The sequence below is a fragment of the Netta rufina genome, assembly GCF_964035555.1.
Source record: "Netta rufina genome assembly, chromosome: 20".
Lineage (NCBI taxonomy): Eukaryota > Metazoa > Chordata > Aves > Anseriformes > Anatidae > Netta > Netta rufina.
Window position 1 is genome coordinate 7,429,838 of NC_140144.1, and position 22,741 is coordinate 7,452,578.

Below are 22,741 nucleotides of genomic sequence, written 5' to 3' on the forward strand. Positions count from 1 at the left end.
CCATCACATTTTATAGCACATCTCGCTGTATCACGTGGGTTCCACGCGACACGGCAGCGGTAAAATCAGCATCGCCCCCAGGGGAGCACCCCAAAGTCATGGAGCTGCCTCGGGCGGTGCAAAGCCCCTTGCTCAGGGCTGTGTCCCCTTTCCCAGGGTGTCCCTGGAGGTCCCCTTGACCCTCTGCGGCTCCAGATAAGCAGGACAATAGCCCGCATTGTCCTCACTCATCCTCCTGCCTGGTAAATTTTCAAGTTTGAAGAGTGTTGCAGCCCTGGCAGCGTTGTTAATCCTTTCCTGCCCAGGCAGGAGGTGCAGGCGGTGGTGCCCTGGGCAGAGCTGGCTGTGCAGAGCGTGGCTCCATGTTCTTCTCCTTGGAAATAAAGCCGTGGGGCTGGCCGGCCTGGGAGGTTGATGTTATTTCAGCTGTGCAGAGAGAGCTGAGGCGTAAAAGTCTGGGTTTTGGTGGTGTCAGCAGCAACTGCGATGCAGTTTATCGGCAGGGCGTGAGGAGGGAAGGGGAAGAGGCAGGGGAGGGTGAGAGCACGGAGGGGTGGTGAATGACGAGCAGGTCTGCCTGTTTTTCTTTGCCTCTCAAAGCAAAGTTATGTGGTGTGGTTTCAGCAGGGGCTTGGGGGCTCAGAGCTGCTCTAAAATGGGATTCATAACCCTAATGTCCCCCAGCCCAGTCTCCCTTTCCCTGTGTCCCTGCTGGGCCATACACCGGTGTCCAGGACCCTGTGCACTGGGAGCTGGCACGGGGACGGGATCAGACCCTTCTCCTGGCACTGGCTTGCAGTGGGGCCCCACAAATGTCCCTTCATCTCCATGGGGCCACCACCCCATAAAGTCCAGCTGGGGCTGGGCAGTGCTTTGAGCACAGACAGCACCGTGGGGGCTGAGCCCCCGTGCTGAGATGCAACCTGGCTGAGCATTACCGCGTGCCGTCAATCCCCACGCGGATCCAGATTTAGTAGGGTCACATTTCACGCTGGGTTTTGGGTGCGGTGCTCTCAGGACCCCGGTGCTCCCAACCCGGGGGCGTGAATCCCCCCTCTCAGCACCACGTCCCCCCAGGGGCACCTCCACGCCTCGTCCCCCTGCGCCCCCTTTTTTCCCCTTTTTCCCCCTTTTCCCCCAGCTCCGTGCTGTGCTGGGGGGGCAGCGCCCTTTGCAAACTCCCCCCTCCTCCTTCCTTTCCCTGCTCCGTCCCCCGGGGGGCCGAGCCGAGCCGTGCCGGGCCAGCCCCCGGGGCGGGCGGAGGCTTTTGGGGGAGGAAACCAGCGCTCGGCTCCGCGCTGCCATCGGGGCTGCTCCGCCGCCTCCCCGCGCCCCCCCAGCCCTCTAGGCTTAGGGTTAGGGGGTTAAGGGGTTAGGTTTAGGGTTGGGGGGGCCCTGCCCCTCCCCGCTTTATCCCGGGGCTGGCCGGGGATGCGGTGCCCATGGTGAGCCGCCGGCACCATGCCGCCGCCGCGCCCGCCCCCGAGAAGATGTTCGAGGGCTGCCGGCGGGCGCGGAGCCTTTGGGGCGGCGTGAGGCTGGAGGTGGCCGGCGAGAGCAGCCCCGTGGTGCTGCACAGCTTCACCCAGCTCGACCCCGACCTGCCCCCGCTGGAGGTGAGCGAGGAGACGGATGTTTTGTTTTTTGTTTTTTTTTTTTGGGGGGGGATGCGGTGAGTTTTGGAGAGGGTACGGGGGGCGCAGCCCGCTGGGAGAGGAGCTCTGGTGCTCGCCCCTTTGTGGTTTGGGGCTGGTTTGTAGGATGGGAGAAAGCGGGGTTAAGTATGGGGACAGCTATGGGCAGGCTGTTTATTATTTCTTTCCATTTATTAAATAACCGGGTGCCCCTGCTCGGCTCTGCGCTCCCTCCCTGGGCCATCGAGGGGCTGGCAGACTGGGCTCTGCTGGGGGAAGCTAAGGGGCTCTTCTCCCTCAGAGCAACCAGGGCAAGGGGGCAGATTGCTAAAAATGGGGGCCCTAATAACTCGTTTGAGCTCCCTGGCTGCTGGAGGCAGGAAACTGCTCGGATCTGAGCTGCCCGTGAGGGCTTCAGGCTCATCCAAGCCCCATAAGCGTCCCCTGGGAAGGTTATGGGCACCGGGAGGGCTTTGCTGGAGGATGCAAAATATTTGTGCTGCTCTGGATTCGACCCTGGGCGCCTCAGAGCCGGTCCCCTGGAGGTCTCAGCCCGACGGGTTTGTTGATGGCAGCTGTGCGTGGAGGTGGAGGCAGAGGCACCCAGAACCATCTGAGTCAGAGCTCTGCCTTTTTTCTTCGTAATGGATGATCGTCTCCTGCGCGCCAGGAATGTCATTGATTCTGAGTAAGCGGCGTGTTAGGAGCAGCTCAGCTGGAGGAGGGTTTTGGCATTCAGAGCTGGTTCAGAGGAAGGCTGGCGGCACAGGGGTTAAATCAGCACGGGGCAGGAGCCTGGCTTTGCTGGGATTTAGAGCCAGCTGCAGATGTGCTTGGTGGCTCTGGCTGCTTCCCGCTGGAGGGGGGCAGCTGGAGGGGGATCACCGCTGAAACCTCCACGTTACTGTGCAGATATCCGGCGAGGAGAGCCAGCATTTCAGCAGCGGTGGCTCCTTCTCCCTGCTCTGAAGGATCCATCCCATAACCTGCACTACAAAGTCCTACTCGGCCGGGGATGGGATTAGCTCAGGCTCCGGCTGTACCAGCTCTCCTCCGGCCTGGTGGTCAGCTCTGCCGAGAGTTCACAAAAACATCATCCAGCTTGCTTCCCCCCCCCCGACTCCGCTCCTCTCTCCTGGGGGTGGGCGTGCTGACATTGTTCGGCGCACATCATCTGGTTCGTGTTATGTCTGGCAGGAAGTCCAGCCTCTCCGGCCCGCCGCGCTCCGGGAGGCTGCAGGGCCGTGCTTTTGGCAGGGGGAGCGAGAGGAGCGGGGAGGGGGCAGAAGAGGGGCGATGCGGCTCGTCGTGCTTCTGCCCCCCCCCCCGGGAAGCTGCCCTGTGCACCCCAGGGGATGAGGCCTTGCACCTCAGGAGGGGTTTTGCTGTAGCACGAGGAATGGAGGCTGCGAAAGCGAAGTTTTGGGGGCTGAGAGTGGCTTTGAGTGGCCTCGGCATAGCAGAGAGAGGCGAGCGTCCTCCAGCCCTCCTCTGCTGTCCTCGCTGCCCAGGTTTCCCCTCTGGGCTGTAACATGGCTCCGTGCTGCTTAACGTGCTGCATCCCAGCGCCTGGCCTTTCCTCCCGGCCCTGAGGAACTTGCTGACAAATTCTTCCTTCCTCCGTGCCATCCGTTCGCGAGCGGAGGCGAGGAAAGGCACAGCCTGGAGCGGGGTTTGGTGACCCACTGCCTCTTGAGCAGCTCAGAGGCTCTTTGAGAGCCTCTCACCTCCTCATGCTCCTGGCTGAGGGCTTCGTGTTGTTCTCTGGGTCGTGTGGAGCGGGTTTTGCTCGCTGTCGTTACACTGCACAACCGGGGAAAGCATGCCAAAAGGCAGAGAAAGCAGAGTTGCTGCGACAACTGTGCTGGCAGCAGCCTGGTGTGGTTGTAATCCCCGGGTAAGGTTTCTCTGCGAGATACACCCTGGGAGGAGAAGGCGGATTATTTGAATGCCCCCTGTAGACCATCGCTGTTTTGCCGAGCTCCACTTTGTCCCTGTGTTGGAAACCAAGGGCTGTGCTCCCCACTCGGCCCTGCACTGGCACGGAGCTGGGCTCGGGGCCGTGCCAGCTGCTGGGGACCATGCCTGGTCCCAGGGGAATAGAGAGGATCCCTGGAAAGCTGCTCAACAGGTGGTGGGGAACATGGATCCTGTTTTCTGCTGAGCCCCTGCGGGTGGCTGTCAGTGGCAGGGCCCTTTGCCTGTATCCCAAGCAACGGTATCGATCTGCCAGGCACCGCGCCGAGGTGGCTGTTCGAGGGCTCGCAGCCACGTGCTGCCAAGCATTCTCCTGCTGATGTTAACCATGGGAAATTGAAAGTTTATACGGAGCCTCTCTAGCTGGCCAAGCTGCTTTGCACACCTTTTGCTTTGTCCTTTTTGGTTCTAATCCAGCCCAAATCAGCGGTGAGTGTCCCAGTGCGAATTTATTTGGTGGTTCTCCTCCTGCTCCTTGCTGGAGATGCGTGCTGTAAACACAACTGCAGATGACACAGACTGAAACTTTCATGAGACTGGCATCACTGAATCTCCAGACAAATGGTGAGGGCTGACGCATATTGAAAAAGCTTGTATTGTTGCTATTTTGGCTCTATTTGTTTTCTGAACAATTAGGAGACTTTCAGTTGCTTAACACATCCTCGAAAACTTGAATTGCTCAGCCCGGATGCCTTGGAGGTCAGTGCTTTTGCTTTATAGCCGGGAAGGAGGGGTGAAGATCTCTCTTAAAAGCCATTTTCTTTTAGCTTCCAGTGGTGCCTGTGGAAGAAGATCCTTTTCTCCCAGCCTCTTCCCCTCCCTGAGGCACAACCTGATATGCCCCGTGCAATTTGCGAGATGAACATCATCTGCTGGTACTCCTCGGTTGGGGACCTGCCTTGTGGCTCCCTTCCAGAAGGGTTTGGAGGCGGCGGCGAGGCTGGGAGCAAGCTGAGATGCTGATTGTTGGTGGCTGCTGCAGGAGGGGAAGAACAGAGGCGGGAGGGATTTTTGATTATTAGTTGATATCATTAGAAGCTGGGGAGAGGTTCCAAAATGTGTTTGTATAAGGATCGTGTTACTCAGGGGCCGCCGTGCCCTGTTTCCATAGGGGTAGGGATCTCACTGAGGCTTCAGTGCTGGATTGGCAGCCCTGGCAGAAATCTTGTTCGGTCCCCAGGGTCCTCACTTGGCCCTTCAGAGCCCCCCAGATCACGCTGTCATTCTGCTACGGCCCTTTATGTCCCAGCTGTGGGTGTGGGATTGGGACAACTAAATGCAAGCTTGGAGAGTTTCTACACTTCCCCATGCCCAGGCTTGGGGGTGGAATGTGCTCAGATTTTGCGGGAAAAGAGCAAAAGGATGGAATTTTCAGGAAAAGAGCAAAAGGACTGCTGAGCTGCAGGGATGTCTCACTCGCTCAGCTCCTCTGCTGTGGTGCTGGGTGGTTGGCAGCAGCCATCCTACATTTCAGGCCAGAGCACAGCCTGTTTTCAGGGCCGTGCGAGTTGTTCTGGCCATAGGTCTGACTTCACCATGAGTGGCTTCTCCATCACACTTTCTGCCTCTCTGATTGCCGGCCGCTGCATCCCCCGAGGGACATGTAATTGAAGGAGCAGAGAGCTTATTTAGGTCACTGCAGACCACATGTAAAGGCTGGGCACCCCCTGCTTGTACTTTCTCTAGCACTCTTATCTCCAGAGCTGACTGAGTGACTGTTTTTCAAGCAGTTGTGTTCCTTTTATTTGGATGCATGCTTGCAGCAGGGCTGTTTCAGTTCTCAAGTATTTCTCTATCTCCCATGGACCCAGCAAGGGGGGAGGAGAAAGCTGTAGCCAAGGAGCAGGATTTGGACACAAGGCTGGTTGTGGCGGGCGAGGGAGCACGCTGCAGCTGGGGGGAGGCCTTCCATACATTGCTTTGTTTATCCCATGCTCTTCCTGTGCACAGTGCCGGGTTAGACACAAGGGCAGCATCCTTGGCCTACACAAAACGTGTGTTGCTCGTCAAAGGCCTGCGGGACCTTCACTCTGCATCTGTGCGCTGAAAGATGAGCCTGGCGTGAATGCTTGTATGAGGAGGTGCTTGCTGCCTGAGAGAAACTGGCTGAGCATCACGCTGAAACCATATCGCAGTCTCTGTACAAGCCTGAAAGAGCTGTGGGTGGTGGAAGAAGAACCGAGTAGTTTGGCTCCTTAAATTGCCAGAGTTTCTCGTTCCTGTACCACCACTGGGACTGACCACACGGTGCAGCCCTGACCCCCAGAGCCCATCCAGTTTGCACAGCACCCTCTGCAATACCAATGTGCCTGGACTTTGCTCCTGAGCTGTTAGGGAGCCCTCAGCTTTGGCACGAGTGATCCCAGCCGCTCCCCGGGGATCGGCTGGGGCCTGATAAGCGAGGGGCAGGAAGCAGGCGCTGCCTGACGAGCCGGCTCGGGGTGCTGCGGCTGGCCAACACTGAAGTGGCTGTGCTCACGCGTGTAATGCTGTGTTTGCAGAAGGGCTCTTGTGGAGTGGCCTTTTGTTCCTGTAACACCTGGCAGCAGCTCTCCCAGAGGCAGAAGTCCTTCCCAAATCTTGGCAGCGAGCTCATGCCGATCTGCCTCAGTGCGATGAAGTGGTGGCTGCAGCGCCCAGCACCGCCGCTCCTCTCCCTGCCTTTGGTTTGGTTCGTGTTTATGATATGCAAACAATCCCTAAAGCTGACAGCTAGGGCTGCGTTCGTACAGGTTCCTACAGGGCACCACGTTTTTATTAGATAACCAGCGAGAGTTTAGCACACCTGATGGTTGGTAGTTATGTGACAGTGAAACACTGGTGGGGATGAAGCACCACAGAGGCACACACGTGGCCTGTTTATCTTGCATAGCTCGGCGGCACTGAGTTTGCTTTTGTTCCACCATCGGTATGTCAACGAGCCCTGCTATGGGATGGGGCAAGGTGTCCCCTGGCCCTGCACGCCAGGACCCCAGGCACTGCGGAGGCAGGATGGAGGTGGCTCCAGTTGCCAGACAGCAGGCCACGTCCTCAGAGCTGGCGGCAGAGGGGAAAAAAATAATAAAAAGTTGTTTTGACTTGCAAACAGCACAGATTGGAGAGGAAAGTCATCAGAGGCAACTTAATCTGGAATGCTGAGGCATTATTTTTAGTGTGGCTTTTCTTTCTGCTAACCACACTTTAACAAACAGCAGCTGAGCCGAGGGCCTGTGTGGAGACCTGGTTTTGAAGGGCTTGCTACCCGTCTTACCAGAGCTGCTCTTCATGTCAGGGAGCAAAACCACAGTGTTTCCCTGCCCTTTGCAGTGGTCGTGTCTCCATGGTGACACAAAAGCTGAGAGCCCTCACCTCTGAGGTTGGTGTTTTGGTCGTGAAATGATGTGTGCTGGGCTCGGGTTGCTCTAGGTCTGGCCTCGGCTCAGGAAACCATCCGGCAGCCACACTGGGCAGGGCACAGTACGCAGCCCAAGGCTGCTGGTGGCCATCTCGCTGGGATTTCTAATTTTCTGGATGGCACAGGCTGCGAGATCCCATCCCAGAGCTGCAGTGGGAGCTGGCACTGGGACAGCCGGGGCTGGGCTCCCTCGCAGCTCGTGCTTGGTGGTGACTCAGAGCACAGCCATGGTGCGCTGTGGGCGTCACACAAAGTGCTCCTTCCCTCGGCTGCTTCGTTGGGGTGGCACCCCACAAAACCCCTCTCTCCCAGTCCTCATTTCCACAGATTTCAGCACATTCCCCTGCAAAAGTTGTCTCTAAGAGGAGGGGAATGCTCGAGGCTTGATGACCCAGCTTGGTCCGGCAATGTCACGTGAAAGGAGCCGGGGCAGGAATGTGGGTGCTGCCTCCCACTTTGCACTGACGCTGTCCCACTGTCATTTTGTGAGTCAACTTTTTGGTTGGATTTGTCCCAAAAACTCATTTTGAAACATTTTGAAGCAGAGGGCAAGCCATGGGGATGCTCAACCCTAGTACCAGGCATCCATCCAGCCCAGGACAGCAGACGAGCCCAGCGAGGTCCATGCTGGCTCACCCAGTGCTGCATGCAGCACAGCGAGGCTTTGGTGTAGTTTCGTCACAAAAAAAAAAGCTTTGTGATGTGAGGGAATGACTGCCTGTAAGGGGAGGGTAGATGGGAAAGTGGAATAACCCCGCTTGAAGCTGCCCGCTCTCTCCTGGGCACCCCCCACATTTTGGGTAACGCTGGCAGAGGGTTTGCTGCTGCAGGTCCCTCTCTGGCTGATGCTCAGACAGGGTCAGCTGCAGGAGCCGCATTTACAGGCATAGGGATATGGGTCCTAGTAACTAGGGAGGGAATTGGGGCTGGGGGGGACACATCCCACCCCAGACACCCGCCTTTCTCCTGCCACAGCCTCTCTGGATGTGAAGGATCCGGCACACCCAGCTCCCGGGGCAGGGCTCGGGTCCAAGCCTCGCTGCTTGGGCTCCCGGAGTGCATGTTCAGGCACTTGACACCAGCTAGGTTTTTTTTTTCTTTCCAGTTGTTTTCTCTCCAAAGGTGCCAATTAAAATTAAACTCTCAGTTGCTTCAGCTGTGGAAATCAGACCAACTTAGTTGACTTAGCATCCTGACTGCAGGCCCCCCAGGTGTCGGCTTGTTGACTCCTGCCTCTGTACCTGCTTATATAGCACCTACTGCCTCGTTGACACCTAGTTAAGTAATGCTCTGAAGCTGAGATTTTCTTGATTACAAGGCAAAAGCGCTTGCTCTTCTCCCTTCCAGCTTCCCACAGGCAGCAAAGCAGCCGCAGGGAGGGGAAGAGGTGGCAGGGAGCCATCCAAGGGCAAAATGTCCCCCGCTCAGCCCCATGGCAGCCCTTCCTGGAGCAAAGGGGTGGCCAGAAGCCCACAGCTGGGATGTGGAGGGGGCTGCGGGTGGCAGGAGGAGGCTGGGACCAGCCAGGGTCAGCCCGCGGCTCCGCAGCGAATGGAGGCACCCGACGTCACGCCGGCCGGGGTGGGAGTTGGGTGCGAGGGGCACGGCCGGCGAACAAAGGCTCGCTTTTATTCCTTTCACCAGCAGCCCCTCGCTGCTGCCTCCCTGCCCTGGATTGTTCGTGCGTTTTCTCTGCTTCAGCTGTTTACTGGGTCACCCCGCTGCGGACGCACGCACAAAGAGCGAGCCATCCGCCGAGGCCATCCCCGTGCCACCAGCACCGCGAGCCCCTCTGCGGCCCCGGGAGCACAGTGATGGCATTGAGCCGGGCTGGGAGAGCTCCCGAGCCTGCCCTGCTGTGGGGCTGGGGGCATTGGGAGCCTCCCCCCACCTCCCAGGCATCCTCCTCCAGGATTTCGGGGCCGGGGGGGGGGTCTGGGCTTGTCGTTCTGGGCGATCCTGCCCACGCTTCGATCGCACCAGCTTCGGTGGAGTGAACATAAGTCGACGTAGGCCAATGTAAACACATGGGTGGACACATTCACTTCACGAGGGCTTATTTTGGTGCAGTTTATCTACGCTAAGGAGGTGTCTGAGCTGAATCGAAATGAATCTTGCTCAAATTAAAGCGAGGGGTTGCAGCGCAGTTACCACAAGCCAGACGGCAGCCAGACAGCTGTGGGTTTTGGGCAGCCTCCAGTTTGTCCACCCCAATCTGTGCATCTTTGAGATGACAGAAAGATAAGACTACTTTTTTTTTCTTTTTTTTTTTTTTTCCCCCCATTGTAAGCCACAGCCGGTAAGTGAGTGCACAGGCAGCTATGTACAGGTTATCCAGGCTGCTCGGGAACAGCGTGGGCAAAACTCCAGCCCCAGCTGTGCACTTCCTTCGTGCAGGTCACCCACGTGGTGGGGGCAAGGGGAGGTTTGGCCAAAGAAGCTGGTTTTAGGGCAATTGATGCTGTTTAAAATTAAATTTTTGGCTGGCTAGACTGGCACATAGGCTGCAAGCTGAGAGCAGGAGAATGTTTATTGAAGGCTTTGTGTTTCTGGGAATGTAAAGACTTTTGGGAACTCGCTAGCTTGAAAATGCTGATACATGCAAGGGACAAAGTGTTTCCCTGGAAATGCAACGACAAACAGATCTGTGTGTCCTGTGCTGGTCCTGAAGTCAGAAATATACTGGTGAACGTGTGTGAAGGCATAATTGAAAGCTCAGCAGTGAGCATCCCAGTGAGTTGCAAGGTCTGTCAGCTCCAACGCCGACCCAGGCGCTTCCCCTTGGCTGCCACGCTGCGGTTCTTGCTGACGCAGAGGTAGCACGCTTGGTGTGAAGGGCCCCGTTCCAGCATTGGAATCAACAGGGTACTACAAAGACAGGTAGGCTTAACTGTCTTCTCTTTGGGACACACACACCCTGTTCTCTTCACATCTGAACGAAGCGTTACAGGGCTATCATGTTGCGTGAGACCTACAGGTGCTACTGTAGACAAAAAAATGCATTTCAGTTTTGGAGCTCGTTTCTGTGACGTTCCTTGCAGATTTCTCCGTTCCACCTCGGTGAAATACAGACCTTTTGTTCCGAGCCAAAATGACTTACCGTGAACCACTTGATCTTTATTTACTCTTACAGAGCAATAGGCATTAATTTTTTATACACCAGTTGTCACCAGCCACGTGGTTCTGGTTTCACTTCCAGTAATTGCCCTCCGGGTGAGTCCGTAGCGGAGCGGTGGCTCTGCAGGCACAGGCCAGCTGCGTCCCTCGTAAGCAAGGCTGGCCGGGTAGGCGTTGGCGCTGAGCGGGGATGCTGCAGAAACGCACACCAAAGTGATCACGAACGCAAAGCGAAGCAATGTGGAGCAAGAGCTGGAACTGCTGCGTCAGCCGGATCCTTTTTCCATGAACTTAGAGAGGAAGCAAAACCTGCTGCTCTCAGTTTTCTGCTCCGCTTCAGCAGCCTGTGAAGGGAGCCCTTCCTGGCACGTCCCTGGGTGGGAGGCGTGAAGGGAGTCCTGCTCTAGGGGCAGCCTAGGCTGGGCTTTTGCTTAGGATGCAGCTGCCTGGAGGTGTTGGTGGTCTTTGTGTGCCCCAGGGTGTAAGGAACACAGGGTCTGGAGTGACACCGCCAGCCACTGTGGTGTCTCTGGCACTGCCAGCGGCAGACATGGCTTGCTTTTCTCAGGGGAGTCCCCAGAGCAAGGCCGATCTCCTGCAGCCCTCAGAGGTCGGCAGGGATGCAGTGGGCACGCAGCATTTTTGCAGGTCCCATTCTCGACTTCCAGACCATAAAAAGAGCGAAAAAGTTTCGATGTGTGGGAAGGCTCGGGGTTTTCTCTGAAAGCAAAACAAACGCGAACGGGGGAGGAATCCAGTGTATCTGCTCTGTCTCGTTTCTGGACCCAAGCACTGAGCTCCTAATCCTCGCTCCAGCCACTGACTCACTGTGTGCGAGTCACAAGACGCCTTTGTACCAGATCCTCCAGCCGCTGCTTTCTCTTCTCCCTAAGCCACACGGGCGGAGACGGCAGCCTTTGAATATCCTCCCCAAGCACGCTGGGTTATGGACGCAGGCACCGCCAGCAGGATCAGGCCTGCCCTGTCTCAAACAGTGCCCTCGGGCAGGCCCTGATGGAAGAGGTGCCAAAGCCTCCTGCGAGGCAGATGGGGGTGACACGTCCCCACCGCCACCCATCCCTGCCTGGGGGTGCCAGGGGGGGATTTATGGCCCCTGGCTGCTCCCCGTGGTTGCTGGCTGCAGCTGCCCCTGCTTAAACACCTGAAGCAGAGCAGAAGCAGAGCTGAGCCTGTCAGGGAGCCTCGGCTGCAGAGCCAAGCAGCTGATGGGTGAGAACAGGCCCTCAGCTGTTGCCACTGTCCTGGTATCCTGGCAAAAACACCCCCTTTTCACAGCGGGTTTAAGTTTAGCTTCTGGCCCTTTTTCTATTCTTTTCCTGTTTCCCCCTCTGTCATTATTTTTTCATGGGCTGTTGGAAGCGTTCCTGGTCTGAAGTGGCTCAGAGGAGGCAGGAAGGAAGGCGGAGGGTGTCGAAAACCCGAAGAAGAAAACACATCCATCTGCTGAGCACCCCAGCACTGCAGCTCCGTGCGGGGCAGGGGCCGGGATTCGAGCTCCATCAGCAGCGATGTGATACAGCACAGGGGGAGAGGAACGGCCTGGGATCGAGCTGGAGTGCTGGCTGGAGACAGCCGTGACACCCAGCAAAGCTTGGTCACTGCTGGGTGGGTGTTTGGGAGCTCCTGGCCTCGATGGGGCTGCTGATCCAAAGCACGTGCTGGGGGTGACCATCAGCACCGGGCGCGTTTCCTTTCCCCAAGCACAGGGAGGTTCAGCGCTGCCTCTGGGTGGTCTCTGCAGCCTTCCCAAGCACGGCTGGGGAAAGGAAACCGAGGAGCAGAAGGGCTGACCCTGACCGGCAGAGCCCTGGGGGGGAACATCAGCCCTGGGGGGGGTTTTGCCTGGAAGTCCCCACCAGGCAGGGTGTTGTAGGGTGTTGTGCTGCGTGCGCTTATTTTGGGCGAGCAGGACAGAGGGCACTTCTGCTTCTGCGGTCTGTATCTGTGGTTCACGGAACTCAAGTTGTTTTCCTTTCACTAGATGAAGGTGGATTTATTTTTTTTCTAATTTCCTTTTACATAATGCCGTGCATTTTCGTTTACATAAGAGGCCCCAAAGTTACTGCCGTGCGTTGCATGGGTTCAGGATCTGCTCCCCAGGGTGAAACAAAAGTGAACTTGGGGCTTGTGTAAACTGTGGAGGACGTGGTCCTGGGTTTCTTTCGTTTCTGGAAGTGCCAATTTCCCATTGCTGGTGGGAAGGCATTACTGTGAGAAGGGACTGGAGACTGCAAAGTCCAAACCCGTTGTACCACCTGCAGAACACACATTTTGTGTTGCCCAGCTGAAAGGGAGCAGAGTAACACGAACATCTTGATCTTTAAACCAGCTGTTGTTCAGGGAGCATCAGTAAAAGCACTTTAAGCAGTCTTGTCTCATCCGTGTGTGCTGAAATTAATACCTTTTCCCACTAACAGTTCATTACTCTGTGCCTTTGGAGGCCAATGCACTAAGCCATGGCACGTGGGACCAGTGCTGTGAAGACCTGGTAATTGTTGGCTAATTGTGTGTGATGTGCAGGAATGTTGTCACAGTTAATCCTGCGCTGGGCTCCTGTCTTACTAAACCCACCTTTGTGATTTATCTCAATGCTTTCTAGAATGCAGTTTCCTAGCCAATATCTTCCTTGCTGTTGGGATTTTGCATTTTTCTCCCCTTCAGCTGATGAGAAGGGGCAAAGGCAGGTTCCCTGCTGCCCTGTGCCTTGTCCCTGACGCTGCAGCCCTTCTTCCAGGCTTGCTTGGCTAAATCCTAGAGCTCGTTATTAAACCTCCGTGTGAAGACGTGGGGTTCAGCGCCGTGCTGTGTACCAGAACATGCGCCCGGGAGTGGAAGAGTTGATTGCACGGAGCAGGAATTCCTCCCTGGTGTAGTCACCAAGGCTTTGAAGTCAGGTCCGGAGCTCCCCACTGCTCCCGCAGCCCAGGGCTATCCGCGGCTCCAAGAGGCGGTCTCTGAAACCAGGCAAGCCATCTGGCGCGGCCTCCAGTTTCATATTTCAGGGGATGAACTCCTGCCGAGTTCACTTACGGCTGCTTTTTTGCAAAAGCTTCCAGCTCTCGCAGAATTTTGTCCCATTCCCCCCCCGTTCAACATGCGAAGGGTTCTCCCGTGCCCCCACCCGAGCAGGAGCAGGGCTGCGTGCCGAGAGGGAGAAACTGGGGGCACGTGGTTGGGTTTGATGTCTTCCCTTTTTTTGATGCCCATTTTCTTGAAATGCTTTCTGTCCTGTTTTCTGGGAAGCTGAGTTCCTAAATACGAGTTTGGTGGAGGGTGCAAATGCCGTAACCATCGACGTGCTCAGAGTTAGCGCTGTCACGGAAAAGCTTTGCTGAATTTTGCTGCAACCATTTGAAGTGCTGCCTGGGCCTGCTGGCCGCAGCTCTGCTACCAAGTCAGTGCAGTGAGTGGAAGGGGCTGCTCACCCACACCTCTGCTCGGCTTTTTAGGTTAAGGTGCTGGTGAGGGAGGCTTTGGTTGTGGGTGCCAGGCTGTGGTTGTGCCACTGAGGTCTCACTCGCGTTCCCTTCTGCTTTCCAAGCTGGAAAAGTCCAGCAGACAACAAATACCTGCTGCAGCAGCAAAATCTACCCGTGCTTGTCTGTCAGAGCTCTTTTGAGACCGTTCTGGGGACGTTTCTCTTTGGTTGACTTGCTGGAAGTCCTACAGGGAGCTGGTGCGAGTGGCAGGTAGGATTTCAGAGCCGTCGGTGCTCATCCCATAACTATAAGCCATGGCTGGGGGTTCTGGGCTCTGCCAGCCCTGCCTCTGGTCCCTCATCTCCCCACGTGCAAAGGGAGAGCTGTGGGTTAGGAGCAGGTGCCGAGGTGGGGCTGCCCCGGCTGTGTCCTGCTGCTGCTTTTTGCTCCGTTAGTTTTTAACGAGCATGTGCCGAATGCACAATCAGCATCTCGGAGAAAGAGCAGGAGGAAAGAGGAAGCTCACGCAGAATATAAATAACCAAATTTTAAAATGTACCAGTGTAGCAGCTCGCCCGGCTCTTGGCATGAGCCTAGCTGGAAACCGCTCGGAAGCTGCGTTCTGTGCGTGTGGTTTGCAAAGGGGGAACTTCAGGGGACATCGCACGAGTCAGCAAGACAGAAAATGAATGAATCCGACGGTCTCAAATATAGGAAGGAAACGAAATTTGCTTCTACGCACATTAAAATTAGGTGCACCCTCTGCACGTGACATGAAATACAAGAGTGGAAACCCTTGCGTTTGTGGCAAGAGTTTCCACTGGAGTTGCACAGCAGCTGCCAATGATTCATGCATTGATCCTGGGACATTTTGTCCTCTCCTACAATTTGATTTCTTTATTAATTTAATTGCATCTCAACAAGCATCTGGTTTTGGATGGCTCTTTGTGTCTGGGGTTTATAACTGCCTAGCCAAATATCTTTTTGGAGTTAGGCTGTGTGGGGGTCTCGTCCTGCTGGAGCCGGAGCTTTCCTCCATCCCAAACTGGGAAGTTTCCAAAACTTTTCCTTCTGTATGTTGGAAACAGCTTCCACAGAGGGAAGACAGACATCCTGGTCGGCATGGGATCGAGTTGGGTTGGCATGGGATCGCTCCAAGTGCCTGGTGTGGACGTGGGGCTGCAGTGGTGTCGACAGAGCTCTTTTGGGGTCGTGCCGGTCCCCCTGGTTCCCTGCTAAGGCAAAGCAGCTTGTGGGGTCGGGAACAGCTCACCTGGCCCAGGAGCACCTCACTGCTCTCACCTTCATGTCTGATGGCATGGGTGGCCACTCTGGCAGGGCTCTCAGCAGCCCAGAGTCTTGCTGAGACAAGAGGGAGATGTGCAGGAAGGCTCAGGGCACACCTTGCTGGTGGGTGAGTGCGTTTCGCTCTGGAAATTCAGGCCTGTCTATACCTGAAAGCACATTTCTGCTGTAACTTATCCCAGAGCACAGAGGAAGATGGATGCAGGCGTCCAGGATTTCTGTCTGTCTCTGCGTGGGTGCTGCCAGGGTCGGTTGGATGGGTTTGGGTGTTCACAGCTGCAGTTAGGAGCCTCGTGGCACCTCTGAGCTTCAGCAAGCCAAACGCCTTGGCATGAAGTGAGAAGAGCAGGTTCAGTAGCAAGTGAGGAAGAAGTCCAATAACCCTGTCCTGAGGGATTCTCTGTCCTCATTCATTACAGCTGTGAGTAAGAGGCTCTTCAAAGTTTTCCCCTTGCTCTCTGAGCTGGTTGTGATTCTCTGCCTTAATTCCTCGCTAATAACAAGCGTTTGACGTGAGCACGGGGTGGTAATAACACGGCGATCGCTGCTGTGATGATAAAGGACGGTGATGAGGAGCAGGTTAGAGCAGGCTTGGATCTGTCTGCTCAGGTTGTGCTTGGTGCTTTCTGCTCAGCATCTCCTGAGATGTGCGGCATCGACTGGAGCCGTGGTCCTCGTGTCCACGGGGAGCGGTTTGGGACGGGGGGGTTTCGTGCCCTGCAGGCTGCAGGGAAAGCCGTGGGCTGGCAGCGTGCTGTGCCCCTGAGTGTGGTCACCTCCCCCTGCTCAGGAGGGAGGGAGATCCCCGCTGAGGGATCTGCAGAAATCCTCTCAGGGAGGCGCTGATTCAGCAGAGCATGGTGGGGAGAGGGCTGGGGGGGTCTCCACATCCCCAGAGCAGAAAGAAGAGCCTCGTGGCTGGGTCAGGATGTGCCCCGGGGGTACAGCAACCTGTCTGTTTGTCCCTGAGGCCACCCCACTGCTGCTCACTGGGGTTTTCCCCCAGATTTGAGCTTCCCTCTTGAGTTTCTGCCCAGTGTGCGTGGCCAACACTGCCTGGAGCTGACGGGCAGTTTGGTTTCACGGCCATTATTTGCTATCCATGGTGCAAAATGGCTTGCAAGTGCTTGAGGTGCTTGGGGCAGATTACCAAGATTATATCCAGAGCCAGCAGCAATGTCACCTTACTGCCCGTAAGGCCACTGGGAGGGAGACAGCTGGGACACAGAGGTTTGGCTCTTCCTGGGTGCAGGCTCTGGGTCCAGCTGCCCCAAAGGGCTGCTGCTGCCGGCTTTGGGTTTGGGGAGCAAAATCCCTTTGTCTTGCCAGGACGCCCTGTACAGGCTCACGAGAGCACCTCTGCCACCTGTTACCCTCCTTATCTCATGGTGTATCGTGTTGTCTCACGCAGAGCTCCACACAGGAGATCGGAGAAGAGCTGGAGGATGGTGTGATCTACAGCATATCGCTCCGGAAGGTGCAGCTCCATCACACGGCCAACAAAGGGCAGCGGTGGCTGGGGGTAAGCTGGGGCTCGGCCAGCATCGCTCCATGGGGTGTTTTGTGATGTTTCCCTGCCAGACAGGGTGATCTGATCTGGGGGCTTGGCAGGGTCCGTACCAGCCCGCATCCTGCCCTCTTCTTGTGCCCCTGGATGCTCCTGGTCTGGGAGCTCCTTCCAAGCCTTATCCCTAAATGAGGTATTTAATCTGGGAGAGGGGGCCTGGGAGCACCGCTGTCCTCTGCCCCATGGGAAAAAGGATTGAGGGAAACAATCTGAAGCCTCGTTTTGCAAAATGGGGCAACCCTGATTTGCAGCTGGATTTCAGCAACCCTGGGGCTTCCCTGTCCCCAAACCCCATCAGGGAGTCCCAGGCACTGCAGGGGTCCCTGCCCCAGCTGAGACCCGAACAGCTCTTGCTGAGCTGATGGGACCACGTTGTGCTTGCATGTGTCTGCTTCATCCAGCCCACTGACTCGTGCTCCTTGTCCTGGCAGTTTGAGAACGAGTCGGCCTTAAACCTCTACGAGACGTGTAAGGTGCGGACGATAAAGGCTGGGACCTTGGAGAAGCTGGTGGAGTACCTGGTCTCGGCCTTCAAGGGCAATGACTCCACCTACGTCACCATCTTCCTGTGCACGTACCGGGCCTTCGCCACCACCAAGCAAGTGCTGGACCTGCTGCTCAACAGGTGAGGCTGCCCCGTGCCCCAAAATGCAGCTGGGGGTGCCTGATGCCCGAGCCCCTTCGGCCAGGAGAGCTCCAGCATCTTCTGTCACGCGGTGGAGGTCTGATGGGCTTCTCCCAGCCCCATCAGCACGAAGGTTTTGGGGTGGGTTGAGGAGGAAATGCTCATCCTGGTCCCCGGGGGAGATGTGGAGGGAGAAGAGGCAGAGCTGAGTGCAGGACCCTCACTGTCTCCTCGCTGTGCCCTGCCAGGTATGGCAAGCTCCACGTGCAGGCGAACGGGGACCACGCCAGGCACGTTGTGGATGAGAGGATGGAGCTGAAGAAGTAAGTCTGACCACGCTGCGGGTCACCCAGAGACAGGGGGCTCTGCTGATGGCCCTGTGGCTCATGCGTGGAGGCATGCGATGTCCCACGGGCCCGTGGGTGCACACGGGTACCTCGTGGCACCCGATTCTCACACGGGCCTGCCCGCGTTCCTCTCCTCGCAGCACCATCTCCTCCATCCTGGGCGCCTGGCTGGACCAGTACTCGGAGGACTTCCGCAAGCCCCCGGACTTCGCCTGCCTCAAGCAGCTCATCTCCTACGTGCGCCACAACATCCCCGGCTCGGACCTAGAGCGCCGAGCCCGCATCCTGCTGGCCCAGTTCCAGCAGCAGGAGCAGAGCGAGACCGAAGCAGAAGGTGGGATGGAGGTTCCCTGCTCACCGGGGTGTTTGGGGCTGCAGGGAGAGCAGTACTGGTTAGCACTGAGGGTCTCCAGAGCCTTTGGTCTCACCACGTGGCTAAAACCCCTGTAAACACTGCCTGCGTTTACATGGAGACACACCGGGAAGCTAATCCAGCTGAACTAGAGGTGGTATTTCTTAGGGGATTAGCTAATCTGCCTTTAATCCTTCGTGGACGTTGGTATCCAGGTGAAAATGCCCGTCCTTCTACCTGGGCCTAGTTTATTTGAGCAGACGGAGATTAGGAGCTCTGAGGTGGGCTGTGGGTGTCTGCAGGGGCTGGCATGGGATGTGTGGGGTGGTGCTGAGCTCGTGGCCGCCCTGTGGTGCTCAGCTTCATGCCGTTTCTCACAGCTGTGGAGCACGGCGGCTGCACGTTCCAGCTGGTGGAGGAGAACGGGGTCGGGGACGGGAAGTCGGATTTCCTCTCCTTCTCCCCAGAGATGGTGGCGGAACAGTTCACGCTGATGGATGCTGTGAGTACTCACTCAGAAGGTGCTCTGCCCACCTGCTGCTCCGGGCACAAGCCTGCCTGCTCCCTTGCTCCTGGCTGCCTCTTTTCCCAAAAAAAACCTGTCTCCATCCCCTTATCTTCCAGGAGCTGTTTAAGAAAGTGGTGCCTTACCACTGCCTGGGCTGCATCTGGTCGCAGCGAGACAAGAAAGGCAAAGAGCACCTGGCACCCACCATCCGTGCCACGGTCTCGCAGTTCAATAGCGTGGCCAACTGCGTCATCGCCACGTGTCTCGGAGACCGGTCCCTGAAGCCGCAGCAGAGGGCTAAAGTGGTGGAGCGGTGGATCGAAGTGGCTCGGGTAGGACAGCACCATCCTGCTCGCCTCCTGCCCCTGCCTGGAGCTGGGGTTTGGCAGTCTGGGCATTGCAGCAGGTCCCTTGGCTTTGTTTTTTTTAACACGGGGTCCCTTTGTCTGTCCCCAGGAGTGCCGCCTCCTGAAGAACTTCTCCTCCCTCCGAGCCATCCTCTCGGCTCTGCAGTGCAACGCTGTTCACCGGCTGAAGAAAACGTGGGACGAGGTCCTGCGGTGAGCAGCGCCTGCTGGGGTCCTGCTGGGAGGTCTCAGGGGAGGTTGTGCTGCTGTTGTGGCTCTTTAATGCATGGAGGGGATCGCTGCAGCTCTGGCTTTGCCCAGAACCCAGGGATCTAAGGAGGAAATAAAAACAGCATTGCCTGCTTCTCCTTTCCATCCGAAACACCCTGGGATAACCTCAGACAGCAAGGCTTGCTGGAGCTGTGAGCTTTGCTGGGGTCATTTGGGTGAGCAGAAGAGAGCCCGAGGAAGCGTGGCACCGTTGCTGACTTCCCCCTGTGTTTCCCCCGAGCAGGGAGAGCTTCCGCACCTTCCACGAGCTCTCGGAGATCTTCTCTGACGAGAACAACCACTCCCTGAGCCGGGAGCTTCTCATTAAGGTACGGGGAAGCGGGCACCCACATCGCTGTACGTCTGACACGGAGCTTAGGCTGATGCTGGCAGAAATCTCCACGTTGCTCCAGCTGCCAGCCCTGGCGGAGCTGCTGGGGCTGCAGGCAGGGGGTTTGGAGCAGGCTGGGCTTTCTGCTTCTCCACCCAAAAGTCGTCATTGCCTGAAGCGCTCAGAGCAATTCAGCCAGCAGAGATAAGCAGTGGGATATGATCCTGTGCACCAGATGACGGCTGCTCCCCAGAGGCAGCTGCGTTTGAGCAGCCTGGTGCAAAGGGCAGAGCTCTCGGGAGGCCTCTTGGTTTAAGGTTGGGCTGTGGGGTCTGTGAAAGGCTGCAGCCCCAGCGTCCTTCCCGCAGCTTTCCAGCCTCGCTGCAGATCGGGGCTGAGATCACACAAAACACAAAAGGGAACAAAACATCCCATTGAGGAGCTGTTTATACAGAGGGCTGGAAATGGGAGCAGCCTTTCCTATTCACTGAGGCTCTCCTCCCTGTTTGCCATGGAAAAGCTCAGCCTTGATTTCCTCCTTTTCCCCTCATTCCTCTTAACCTCTGCGAGCAAATTCCACCAGTAAAAGAGGGTGTGAACTTTAGCTCCTCTCTTGTAATGGTTTCCCACCCGCGCTGATCCCCACCTCTCCCCACCACCCAGGAGGGCACGTCCAAATTCGCCACCTTGGAGATCAACCCCAAGAGGGCTCAGAAGCGGCAGCAGCAGCAGCGAGAGATGGTGAGTGGGGCACGGCCCTTCCCGTGTCCCCTTCCTGGTAGCTCTGTGGGCTGGGCTCAGCTCTTCGCTGACCCCAGCTGTCCCTTGCTGTCCCCCAGGGCGTGATGCAGGGCACCATTCCTTATCTCGGCACCTTCCTCACAGACCTGGTGATGCTCGACACCGCCATGAAGGATTTCCTGGACGTACGTACCTCCGTCTCTATCCTCCTCCCCCTCTCCTTCCTCCACCCAGGCATCCCCACAGCCTGGAGTGGAAAATGGGGGCGGTTCCCCGTACATCTCACTCTGCCCCACTGTGTGTCCTATATCCAACGCTTCCCCCTCTGTGTCCTATATCCAGCGCTGCCCCTGTGCCTCCATTCCCTGGCCGTTCTCGCACTGCCCCTTGGCGGGCACAGCCCGCACTGCAGCGGCTCCAAGCTGGGCAGGCAGAGAGGGCTGGGAGCAATTCTCCTTCCCCTGCTTCCCACTGACCTCTGTTCCTTCTTTTCCAGGGAGGGCTGATCAACTTTGAGAAGAGAAGGAAGGTGAGAGCTTCACCGTGGCATGGGCACAGCTGGGTGGAGGGAGGAGGCTGGCTTTGTGCAAGCCCAGGCTCTGCTGGTCTCTTTGGGGTCGATCTCTCTTTTTCTTTGCTGTGGTGTTCTTCATTTTGGGGAGGGAGATCTCTGTGCACAGGGCTGAGCTTTTTAGGGGTGTGTGCGCGCTGAGGCTGGCAAACATCCGTTCTGACTGCCTCCGTTGGCTGCAGGAGTTTGAAGTCATCGCTCAGATCAAGCTGCTTCAGTCGGCCTGCAACAACTACAGCTTCACGCAGGAGGACCACTTCGTGGACTGGTTCCACAGCCTGGAGCGGCTCAGCGAGGCCGAGAGGTGAGCACGAGCGGGGCCGAGCTGCTGCTGCTGCACAGGGAAGCCCCTGGCTCATCGCCTCCAGCTCTGCAGCCCTTGCCTTGCCCCGGCGAGCTGCAACCTTCCTCTCCTCTCCCCCCAGCTACGGGCTGTCGTGTGAGATCGAGCCGCTGTCGGAGTCAGCCAGCAACACGCTGAAGGCCAAGAAGAACACGGGCATCATCAAGCGATGGAGCGAGTGAGTCCGCTCGTCCCAGCGGGATGCGGGGCGGAGGCGGGTGCCAATGCCATCTCCACAGTGGCCACGGTGGTGCTGGGCCATCCTTTCCTCATCCCACTCCCTTCTCATCCTGCCCCTGTCCCTCCCGGCAGCCGGCAGCCGCCGAGCAGCGAGCCCTGCGCCAGCGGCAGCTCCCACTCCAAGTCCTTTGACCAGCTCAAGTGCGGGCAGTACCTGTGCAGCGGGGACGCCACCGACTCGGTCAGCGTCACCTCTGCCGGCTCCAGCAGCTCGGACGTGGAGGAGATCAACATCAGCTTCATCCCCGAGTCCCCCGACTGCCAGGAGAAGAAGGTACGGGGCAGCTCATGGGGAGGCAGGCGTGCCCTTCACGTGGGGACAGCCCTCAGCCTGCTTTGGGGCTGAGGGCCTCGGCGTGGCGGGGTCTCACGCCTCCGGTGGCTGTACGTCCTCTGCTGGCGCAGGGCAGTGAGATCCCTCTGGCCTCCCTTCCCCAGCACTCGTACACCCCGTCTGTGGCTGATGGAGAAGCTAAAACCACTGTGTCCTCCGCATCCCCTCTCCTCCCTGCCCTCCAGTTCTGGGAATCCACCTCCCTCTCCTCCCTGGACACGTCGGGCATCGGCTCGGGCTCCAGCAGTGCCTCGTCCTCCTCCGTCTCCTCCACGCCGGTGACGGCCTCCCGCACCCACAAGCGCTCGGTCTCCGGCATCTCCAGCTACTCGTCCCTCTCGCTGCCCCTCTACAACCAGCAGGTCGACGACTGCTGCATCATCCGTGTCAGCCTGGCCGTGGACAACGGCAACATGTACAAGAGCATCCTGGTGAGCAGCGGGGAATTTGGGCAGGGGGGGGAGCTCGTCGCGCTTGGACGCGGGCATGCCCCACACCGGGAGGAGATGGAGGTGGGAGGTTTTGCAGCGTTTTGTCCCCTCTTTGGTTAATAATGCTCTGTGCCTGCAGGTGACGAGCCAGGATAAGACCCCGGTGGTTATTCGCAAGGCCATGGCCAAACACAACTTGGACGGGGACCGGCCTGAAGACTACGAGCTCGTTCAGATCATCTCGGAGGAGAGAGGTGCGTACCGGGGTGCGGGAGGCTTTCCAGGCCCTGGCTGTCTCCCCAGCTGACCACACCTCAGCCTGGGGAGCACAGGGGGGAGCAGGGCCGGGAGGTGGCAGCAGGGGGGTGCCAGCCCCCAGGGACTCCTCGCAGCCCCTTTCGGGGTGCCCAACTGACCCCTGTCCTTGGACACTTCTAGAGCTGAAAATCCCCGACAACGCCAACGTCTTCTACGCCATGAACTCGGCCGCCAACTACGACTTCGTGCTGAAGAAGCGGGGTTTCTCCAAGGGGGTGAAGATCAAGCACGGCTCCAGCTCCACCCTGCCCAGGATGAAGCAGAAAGGCCTGAAGATCGCCAAAGGCATCTTCTAGCCTCAGCCCCACTGCCACCCCTCACCGATGGGGCCTTGGGGGCAGGCTGCTCCGGGCCCGGCTGTGGCTGGTCCCCGTGCCACCGGCACGGCGAGGAGCGACCCTCGCCCGCACCGAGAGCCAGGGCGCTTTGGCAACCGGTGGCCTCCGCCTCTCTCTGCACAAGCTCCTGTTTCAATCAGGTCTTTTTTTTTTTTTTTTTTTTTTTTTTTCCCCTCTACACAGGAAGGCAGCGGGGGGAAATCTCTCTGTT

The 22,741-nt window shown here is 57.6% G+C and overlaps 1 protein-coding gene across 1 annotated transcript; it reads left to right on the plus strand.

The window, feature by feature from the left end:
• The first annotated feature begins 1,311 nt into the window (after positions 1-1,311).
• Positions 1,312-22,638, plus strand: RALGDS (ral guanine nucleotide dissociation stimulator). The gene is made up of 18 exons (XM_084299316.1): positions 1,312-1,616; positions 16,279-16,389; positions 16,866-17,059; positions 17,308-17,382; positions 17,547-17,740; positions 18,139-18,260; positions 18,383-18,598; positions 18,723-18,826; positions 19,128-19,212; positions 19,878-19,955; positions 20,054-20,140; positions 20,452-20,484; positions 20,709-20,830; positions 20,952-21,047; positions 21,182-21,383; positions 21,515-21,874; positions 22,014-22,128; positions 22,313-22,638. The coding sequence occupies exons 1-18, from the start codon at positions 1,443-1,445 to the stop codon at positions 22,486-22,488; spliced, it is 2,544 nt and encodes an 847-aa protein (XP_084155442.1). The 5' UTR covers positions 1,312-1,442; the 3' UTR covers positions 22,489-22,638.
• The last annotated feature ends 103 nt before the right edge of the window (positions 22,639-22,741 follow it).

What these genes read in the sequence shown, in the direction of transcription:
- RALGDS (XM_084299316.1), top strand. Translation starts at nt 1,443, where the DNA reads ATGGTGAGCCGCCGGCACCATGCCGCCGCCGCGCCCGCCCCCGAGAAG. An exon ending in GAGAGGATGGAGCTGAAGAA is followed by an intron (nt 17,383 to 17,546) that starts GTAAGTCTGACC and finishes CTCTCCTCGCAG; the next exon opens with CACCATCTCCTCCATCCTGG. An exon ending in GATCATCTCGGAGGAGAGAG is followed by an intron (nt 22,129 to 22,312) that starts GTGCGTACCGGG and finishes GGACACTTCTAG; the next exon opens with AGCTGAAAATCCCCGACAAC.